This window comes from Giraffa tippelskirchi, chromosome 4 (genome assembly GCF_054371585.1).
Source record: "Giraffa tippelskirchi isolate mGirTip1 chromosome 4, T2T-mGirTip1v1.2.pri, whole genome shotgun sequence".
Lineage (NCBI taxonomy): Eukaryota > Metazoa > Chordata > Mammalia > Artiodactyla > Giraffidae > Giraffa > Giraffa tippelskirchi.
The window spans coordinates 135,075,848-135,085,044 of NC_137278.1; the positions used below are offsets into that span (position 1 = coordinate 135,075,848).

The following is a 9,197-nucleotide window of genomic DNA, read 5'->3' on the forward strand; positions in this document are numbered from 1 at the left end:
CTCCAGTATTCTTGCCTGGAGAAGTCCATGGACAGAGGAGTCTGGCGGGCTATAGTCCATGAGGTTACAAAGAGGTGAACACAACTGAGTGACTAACAGTTTGTATTTATAAAGTTAGGTTATTGCAAATACAAGATTTTTGTACCTTAAATAAGCCTCATTCCTATTTCTTCTCCACTAGCCATCCATCCAGTCTTGAAAAAAGAAAAAGAGCCTTCAGAGGTGATTTTGAAGACAGCGTGTGATAAAAGCACTGTGTCCCTTTCTCCCCCAAGATGGGGCTTTGGTGTCAGTGCTGTCCCTCTCCTCATCCCTGGTCAAGGGTGGGCTGTCACTGCCCACCTGATGTGACCCACATGGGGGACAGAGTTGCTGACACTCTTACTGTAGCCCCTTTCCTAAAAGCCAGTGAAGGAAATTCCGGAGAGACTGCAAAAGAAGAGAAGTTTGGGGCACGGTAGCTTGAAAAGGCATTGGGGACAGGATAGAAACCCAGCACCACATCCCCCCTGTGCTGGGCCATCACCTGTGCTTGGATTGTCTGTATCACACAATGAGAAGCATGTGTACCCTGTGAGCTAGTCTCTTGAAACAGGGCTTGTGTTATATCTACATCCTGGTTGAATTCAACAAATACGTCAGTTCACTGAACAGATTTCTTATCCAAAGATAAGTAGCCTCTAACCACAGACTCTTGGCAGAGTTTCGAGGCACTTAACTCTGGGCTCTGTTCCTCCTGCACTGAGATCCCCAGAGGCCTCCACACTTACCGGGAGTAACACGGAACTGTCCCCTCCTCTTTACAGACTAATATCCCATACAGAAAGCAAGCTTCAGGATCATTCCTGACCCTCTTGGGGGAAAAGGAAAGATTATTTTGTGCCTGTCTTAGTAGTTTCATCATAGCTTCTAATGTCATGCTCCAGAATTACATCCACAGAGATCAGAGTTCAGGTATTTAGAAATGAGTACCTACCTATGTATGAATTCCTAACCCAGTGAAACCCACAGCCATTTCTGTCCTTCTTAACAGTCTTCCATAGATGAGAAGAAGAGAAACTCAACCAAACAAGATGCCTGGCCCTTGTTGCTTGTCCAGGGGACCCAATCATGTAATAGCTAGATAGTGGATGACCCTCCATTAAAAAAATATAAATTTCATTTGCAGGCTATATTAGGCTACTTCCTGTTTTCTTCATTAATTTAAAAAATTCACTTTCTGCCCATAGAGTCAGTTTAGAAGATTATCATTAGCTCTTGGGATGTGTAGTGATATTTTTGGATCTCTGGATTTTATGTGTCAGAACGGGATTTTTTTATTATTTAAAATATGCTTATTTAGAGGAGGCACTTGTTGATGTCTGCACTACTACAGGTTTTAAAAATCTTCTTTGTATGTTTATTTAAGTTTATTGTTGACTGAATATAATAGATCCTACTGTAATTTGTCAGATATCAGTGATTAATTTCACCATTTGTGTGGGATTACCTGTAAAGTGTACTGTTCTTATTCTTCTTGTTCCGAGTAGTGAACCCGTAGCCAAAAATACATGTACCACAGATGTTAGGTAGAATTTAAATCACACAGTCAAGTGCTGTACAAGTTTTTCTGCTATGTGAGTAGAGTAACGAATTTTATACCTTAAGCCTTTGGGAGCAACACATTTTCCTTGGGTAGGTAGGATCTCAGCACCAGTGAAGAGTGCTAGGTTCACACTTTGGGGTGTGAACTGTTCTCTAGTTGTAATAACATAGCACACTGTAAATCCCTAATTTCCTTCATGTTACTTATTGGAAGTGAGGATAGCAGCATATGTACAGGAAAGAAATTCAGTCTTGTTAATTATAGGCTGTCCCCAATTTATAAGCTAGTGCAGAACCCCAGCTTATAGGCAGAGCATAGTGCAGAACTGTCAATTGGTTGTTTGCAACCTGGAATGTGTTTTCCTTCAGAAACCAAGTTATACATGATGGTTAGGCCCCCAGACCAACTAGAAAAGATGATCTAAACTCATAGTTTAGCTGAAATAGGATACTATATAACAAGACTGCTAAGGAATCTAAGCAATGAATATGATTTTGTTTCTAGCAGGTGTTTGTTCAGAGTTGCCAAGAATCCGTCCCTCATGTTGTTAGTGGAAGCTGGATCAACCGCTCCAACCTCACACTGCCTGCTGGATGGTGGCACCAGAGTAGCCACCAATTAGAAGTGCCCAGAGTGGCCTACAGCTGGGTCCCCAGCAAAGGAAGAGGACCAGGTCCAGGGCAACCAGAGACCTCATAGAAGGAGGAGGGTTAAGGAGGATGAAGGGTCCTCCGGTGAGCCGTACATCACCAGGGACATTCTCCCCTGCTACCCCTTCTTTTCTCTGGAGGCTCAGGCCTGGCCTGCCTGCTTCTGTTTGTAGGACCTTTTGCTCCTGGAGTTTATCTCCTTCACTCCCACTACCATAAATGATGTCACTGCATAGTTTCTCCTACATGCCAGTTGCTGAAGCCAGCACGCAGCACTTTTAATGGATTCACTGCTAGGAAACCATAGTTTAACTGCCCAGTAGTCAAAGAGGGGTAAAAAGCTCTCTACCCACTTTTCCTCTTAGATTTGCAGACCCTGTTGAGAAACACATACATGGGTGATGGCCGTGGGGCTTGAGGTGGACTAAGGTGTCATGGTATTTCAGAGGACACCTCAGACAGTCACCCCAGAATTAGCTTCTTTCTAGAGTTGGATTCAAGTCTCCAAGTCAATGTTTCTCAAAGTGAGGATCCCCAGATCAGCAGCATCAGCATCACCTGGGAACTCAGTGGGATGCACATACTCAGGCCTCACCCTAGACCAAATAAGATCAGAAACTCTTGGGGTGGAGGTCCAGCAAACTGTATTTTACAAGGCCTCCCAGTGGTCTTGGCACAGGTCAAGTTAGAGACCCATACTGAGCCAATTTGTCTCCCCTTTTTCTCCCCATTAGTCTTATCTGTCATTCTCAGACAGTGGTTCCTGGGACTTGAGGGATAAGAAGTGAAAACCAGGATTTAGGGAAGGGAGAAATGCAGCCCCCTTCCCACTGGAAATGCTGGTACAGGTGCATCATTGCAAACAAGGCTGCCTGCATGTGGCCTGAGACACAGTAAGATTACAGTTTTGGCAGTTGTAAAGAAATTAAAATGAGGTGTTTTACGTTTTTTTTTTTTTCTTTTTTGAAGACAATTGAAAGATATACCCTTTGTTAGAGGAAATACTGAATTTAGGTCAGAAGTTTCTCTAGAATGTTTGGGTTCATCATGTGATGATCAATCCTGTCCTCCCTTTAAAGTGAGTTCTTTGCTGAAAGGGGCTAAAGACTGCTTTGAAAAGGTTAGTGCTCCACTCTGTTACAGCAGATCAGTGCTGAATGGGACATCTTGTTGGGTTGCGGGTGGGGAGGAGGTCAGTGAAACGATCAGGTATTTGATTTTATGCCTTCGGTGCAAAAGCCATCAGTTTCCCTCTGTTTTTCAGTGTAAGTTGGCTTGAGGCTTAGAAAGGATGTAAACCTTAAGAATTTCATTCCTCCATTCCAGTTCATGGTAAACTTCTATCCACATTCAAAATAAAGATTGAGATTGTATCATTTAAGGATGTTAATGTTTTCCTTAGGAATGGCAAATCTGAGAATCTTTTAGCAACAGAACACCATTCCTCTAAAATACAGTGAATTATTTATAATGATCTAAGGTTTTCAGATACAAAACTGGGGACAGGATGGCTAACAACTGAAAAATACCACTAAATCTTAAAGGGAAAGTTCTTGAAAAGCATGTAAAATTCACAGGGCTCAGACCTCCTTCTTTCAAGTTTTCTGTAAGGAAGGACTGAAACTGGGCCCATGTGCATACAGGCTTGAATTTGTGTTTTTAAAAGGAAGAATCTATGCAGTTGAGGCTTATTGTAGGAAATACTTCATTTGTATGTAAATACATTGTAAATAAATAGGAGGCTGTATATTTTTGAAGTTGTTGATCCACATTGAAATAGAAGTCACTAGTATCTGCATATCAAGAATAAATGTCTTCATTGATATTAGCGGTTTTGTTGAGAATTAGAAAAATTTACATTCTCTCCCAGGTAACATAGTTTTCTTAATGAAAACTTGGAACCTACAAATCTTACTTGTTTAGAGAGAGAAATGTCTGAGAAATAGTTACATTGATTTCTTATACTGATATTAAGATTAATTATTTCAAAGGTAGTCCTCTGAGCTACAAATAATAAGGAACATTTTAGACCCAAATTATTGCCGTATAGAAATAGAATACCCAAAATAATGAGTTGTTTCTTCGCAATACTGTTTCACTATTAACACTGATGCTAATATACAGTATTTATGAAAACAGAAGTTGGGGAAGAGGAATTTTTTTTTTCCAAAATTGAATTCCTGTTTCCCAAACTTTGGTCTCTTTGAGAGGGGGAAAGACCTGAATATTAACTGTGAGCACAAATTTGAAAGAAAGAAAAAAAAGAGGAACTATTATTTTATCAAGCTTTTGAAAGTCTTGCATGTTTGCCTTTTCAGTGTCCACGCCAACATAGGATGTCTTAAGTAATTTTTTTCCCAAAAGACTTGAATCTTGATCGCTGGTATGTAATCTACTCTCTATAGAGTTCAGTGTATTCTAGAATTCATCTACCTGTAGCACACCACTGATTTACTAATGTAAAACCTTGTCAATGACTTTCAGATGGATTATTTAAGTGAGTCACACGTCACAAAACTTTGTCATTCATGGTTGATTAAACACATAGTTTTGTTTTTTCCCCTCAGGATGTGGTGTAAATAAAGACATGTAAGAAGTTCTGTTGTATAACTGCTCTGTTAACATAGTATTAAAATGTGGAATAAAGCATTTATGAATTTTTGTGTTCATTCTTCTAGGGTACAGTACTAAGGTGGTTCAATGGCTAAGAATCTACCTGCAATGCGGGAGACATGAGTTCGATCCCTAGGTTGGGAAGATCCCCTGGAGGAGGAAATGGTAATCCCTGCCAGTTTCTTGCCTGGATAATCCCACGGACAGAGGAGCCTGATGGGGAGCCATGGGGTTGCAAAGAGTTGGACCTAACTGAGTGGCTGAACACGCACACACACACTAACTAAAAGGGCAAAGAGGGTAATTGGGTACTTGCTATACTGACTATTTGGGATTGTTGGAGACAGATTGGCCACACTTGTCAGTGTTTTGGGACACTGAGAGTTCACAGAAGCTTATATTCAGGTGTCCAAACTTTAAAAAATGCTTCCAGTTCTACTAGTAAGCAGAAATGCATGTTTGTTTATGGCTTTAAAAATAATTTTGTTCCTGTGACAATGTTATTCCAACCAACTGAATTATTTACAGAAAATTGAGCATGTAATAGTTCTTCATTACTGGTTGGGATATAGACTTGGATTACTGTGATATTGAATGGTTTGCCTTGGAAATGAACAGAGATCATTCTGTCATTTTTGAGGTTGCACCCAAGAACTGCATTTCGGACTCTTTTGCTGACTATGATGGCTACTCCGTTTCTCCTAAGGGATTCTTGCCCACAGTAGTAGATAAAATGGTCATCTGATTATTTGCCCATTCCAGTCCATTTTAGTTCACTGATTCCTAAAGTGTTGATGTTCACTCTTGCCATCTCCTGTTTGACCACTTCCAATTTACCTTGATTCATGGACCTAACATTCCAGGTTTCTATGCAATATTGTTCTTTACAGTATCAGGCTTTGCTTCCATCGCCAGTTACATCCACAACTGGGCATTGTTTTTGATTTGGCTCCATCTCTTTATTCTTTCTGGACTTGGTTCTCCACTCTTCTCCAGTAGGATATTGGACACCTACCAACCTGGGGAGTTCATCTTTCAGTGTCATAACTTTTTGCCTTTCATACTGTTCATGGGGTTCTCAAGGCAAGAATACTGAAGTGGTTTGCCATTCCCTTCTCCAGTGGACCACGTTTGGTCAGAAAACTAAGATCATGGCATCCAGTCCCATCACTTCATGGCAAATAGATGGGGAACAATGGAAACAATGACAGACTTTGTTTTTGGGGGCTCCACAGTCACTGCAGATGGTGACTGCAGCCATGAAATTAAAAGATGCCTGCTCCTTGGAAGAAAAGTATGACCACTGTAGATAGCATATTAAAAAGCAGAGACATTACTTTGCCAACAAAGGTCCATCTAGTCAAAGCTACGGTTTTTCCAGTAGTCATGTATGGATGTGAGAGTTGGGCTATAAAGAAAGCTGAACGCCAAAGAATTGATGCTTTTGAACTGTGGTGTTGGAGAAGACTCTTGAGAGTCCCTTGGACTGCAAGGAGATCCAACCAGTCAATCCTCAAGGAAATCAGCCCTGAATATTCATTGGGAGGACTTGATGCTGAAGCTGAAACTCCAACATTTGGTCGTCTGATGAGAAGAACTGACTCATTGGAAAAGACCCTGATGCTGGGAAAGATTAAAGGCAGAGAAGGGGACAACAGAGGATGAGATGGTTGGATGGCATCACCGACTGGATGGACATGAGTTTGAGCAAACTCCAGGAGTTGGTGATGGACAGGGAGGCCTGGCATGCTGCAGTCTATGGGGTCACATGACTGAGCAACGGAACTGAACTGAATAGTTCGTGTACCAGTAAGAACTGGTTCCCCTGAACTTCAGTTCACTGCATTGTTCTAAGATTATTTGTAAAAGCTAAAACTCAGTGATTAAAGACAAATGAGAATTCTAAGAAAAAGAAAAAGAAATACTTCCAATAGGAATCTATCTGATCTGAAGCATATTACATTTCTCCAATCCTTCATAATCATAGTAGGTTGAACATAATATTTTCTTCTTAAACTCAAGTTCATCTTAATGAGTATCAGTTTCTGTGCCATCTTGTAGGAGGGACTGTAGTCTTTCTCTGCCCACATTGTTGCTGTTGTTGCTGTTGCTAAGTCGCTTCAGTCGTGTCTGACTCTGTGCGACCCCATAGATGGCAGCCCACCAGGCTCTGCCATCCCTGGGATTCTCCAGGCAAGAACACTGGAGTGGGTTGCCATTTCCTTCTCCAATGCATGAAAGTGAAAAGTGAAAGGGAAGTCGCTCAGTTGTGTCCAACTCTTCACAACCCCATGGACTGCAGCCTACCAGGCTCCTCCGTCCATGGGATTTTCCAGGCAAGAGTACTGGAGTGGGTTGCCATTGCCTTCTCCGGCCCACACTGTAACCACTCACAAAATAGGAAATCCTATCAACACTTCCATTTCTTCAGGAACTATTGAAGGGAAAGCTCCTCCTATAGCCCAATTTTTACTTTGTCCATCATCACTGGCTCCTCTCCACGATCTTAGGAAAGTTTTATCCAACCAAGATGGCAAGATGGCCATGGTCTGATGTCTGCATTTATCTGTGGACAGGGTTAGTGCAGGAGCAACTTGCACCTCAAGCTATGACTGGGTGTGAGGCTGCTCTTGACCCTAGCTGGGCTGCCCAGGAAATAGCTCATTCTGCAGGGCCACCTTCATGCCCATGTGGATCTCAAGGTGGAAATTTGGAGACAGGAGTCCAAGCTGTGGACTCCAACCTAGCTTCATTAGCAATAAGGCTGATACTTTCATCCTTCTGTGCCTCCTGTTTCTGCTTCTTAGTTAATCAAAACCCCAGGGACAAAGGGTCTGAGTCAGTATCACTTTCAAACCCAAGCAGTTGTAAAAGTGTGTTAGAATATGAGCAAGTTTTGTTATAAATCAAAAGGTCTGGTCCTATTGTACTTTTAATGGCTCTGACTGCTTCCACTACCATTCCATGCTAATGTTGTTCTATTCTGCCCTATTTTACACATAATTGTTTGGGTATGGGTTATTCTCCCCTTCCAAAATGGAATAAACTGTGGACTTTCAGATTACCTTGCAACTCAGAAGACATACTTGCTTACCTTCTAGATTTATAATTAGATTCTGTCTCATTAGCATAGTCTGAGAAGGAGTTGATGAGGCCTAAATAACTGAGCCAATTTTTGTATACTAGTGTTTTATCTTTCATTATTTCAAATTTTAGACTAATCCAAATTGGCAGGACAATCTGTTCTTCAGTAGTTAGTGCAACATTAAAATAACCTGCCAAGTTATCAAAATGCATTATAGAGCAATAGCACTTAAAACAGACTTATGATGTGGAAATAAATAGATCATAATAGAGAACACAAATAACATCAGAAAAATGGCCTTTCAAATTAATGGGGAAAATAAGCGATACTCAATAAATGGTGAAAAAAATGACTTAGTTTTAGGAAGATAATAAAGCTATATCCTTATATTGCCCCTTATATCTTAAAAAAAAAAATGCTCATCTAAAAGACTTTAAAACACACAGGTAAATATGTCTTTTTTTTTTTTTTTAACAAATGTAGTGCTATGACTTTCATATAAAGTAGTCAAGTGTCAAAATGTTTATCTAGCTCATTATTAAAGGAACAAATAAGATGTTTTAAACTGGTTCCAAGGAGAATTCAAAGAAAAGACACATATATGAGCAACCAGGGATGCTGAAATGAATTTGCTAAAAGATGCATAACTGGCTGTTTCCACAGGGAGAAATCAATTACATCTCCATCAGACAGAATTCATTTGCTTCTCTGGGCAATAATCATTTCGGTCTCTATCAGCTTTCTACAATTTACAGGGTTATGAAACAGCTCAAAGACAAAAAACTGAGCAAAATTCATTTAGAATCAGATAACTCAGAAGGGACATCTAGTATTACACAGAAAACCAACTAATTTTTTTTTTTTGCTCCTTTTAAAACTTCAAATTCTTTCCAATTTTCTTAATATCTTTCCCCTTTTTGACCATAAAAGTCTCTAAGATTATTTTTGGTCATTAAAAAAAGATGGCCTTGTTAGGTTTGACCTAATAATTCACATAGGTGCAGTGTCAGTTAACCAGGTAGGCTTTCTTGGGGCTTCCCTGGTGGTTCAGTGATAAAGAACATGCCTGCCAATGCAGGAGACTCAGGTTCGATCCCTGGGTCTGAAAGACTCCCTTGGAGAAGAAAAATGGCAAACCACTCCACTATTCTTGCCTACAAAATCCCATGGACAGAGGAGCCTGCTGGGCTACAGTCCATGGGTTCACAAAAGAGTGGAACATGACTTAGCTACTAAACAACAACAGGGCTTTCTTGGGTTTGTA

General features: G+C 40.6%; 1 protein-coding gene across 8 annotated transcripts in view; it reads left to right on the top strand.

The window, feature by feature from the left end:
• The window catches only part of SLC38A1 (solute carrier family 38 member 1), a 70,867-nt gene extending 64,097 nt beyond the window's left edge, over window positions 1–6,770 (top strand). For 3 of the 8 annotated variants that reach the window (XM_081483132.1, XM_081483131.1, XM_081483133.1), the window contains one exon: window positions 4,914–6,770. In XM_081483132.1, the coding sequence (XP_081339258.1) occupies window positions 4,914–4,943 (30 nt within the window). In that variant the 3' untranslated portion in view covers window positions 4,944–6,770. Of the gene's footprint in view, window positions 1–6; window positions 4,885–4,913 lie in introns of those variants that run through there. The other 5 variants (XM_081483137.1, XM_081483135.1, XM_081483136.1 and 2 more) reach the window with 3 other exon arrangements.
• The last annotated feature ends 2,427 nt before the right edge of the window (window positions 6,771–9,197 follow it).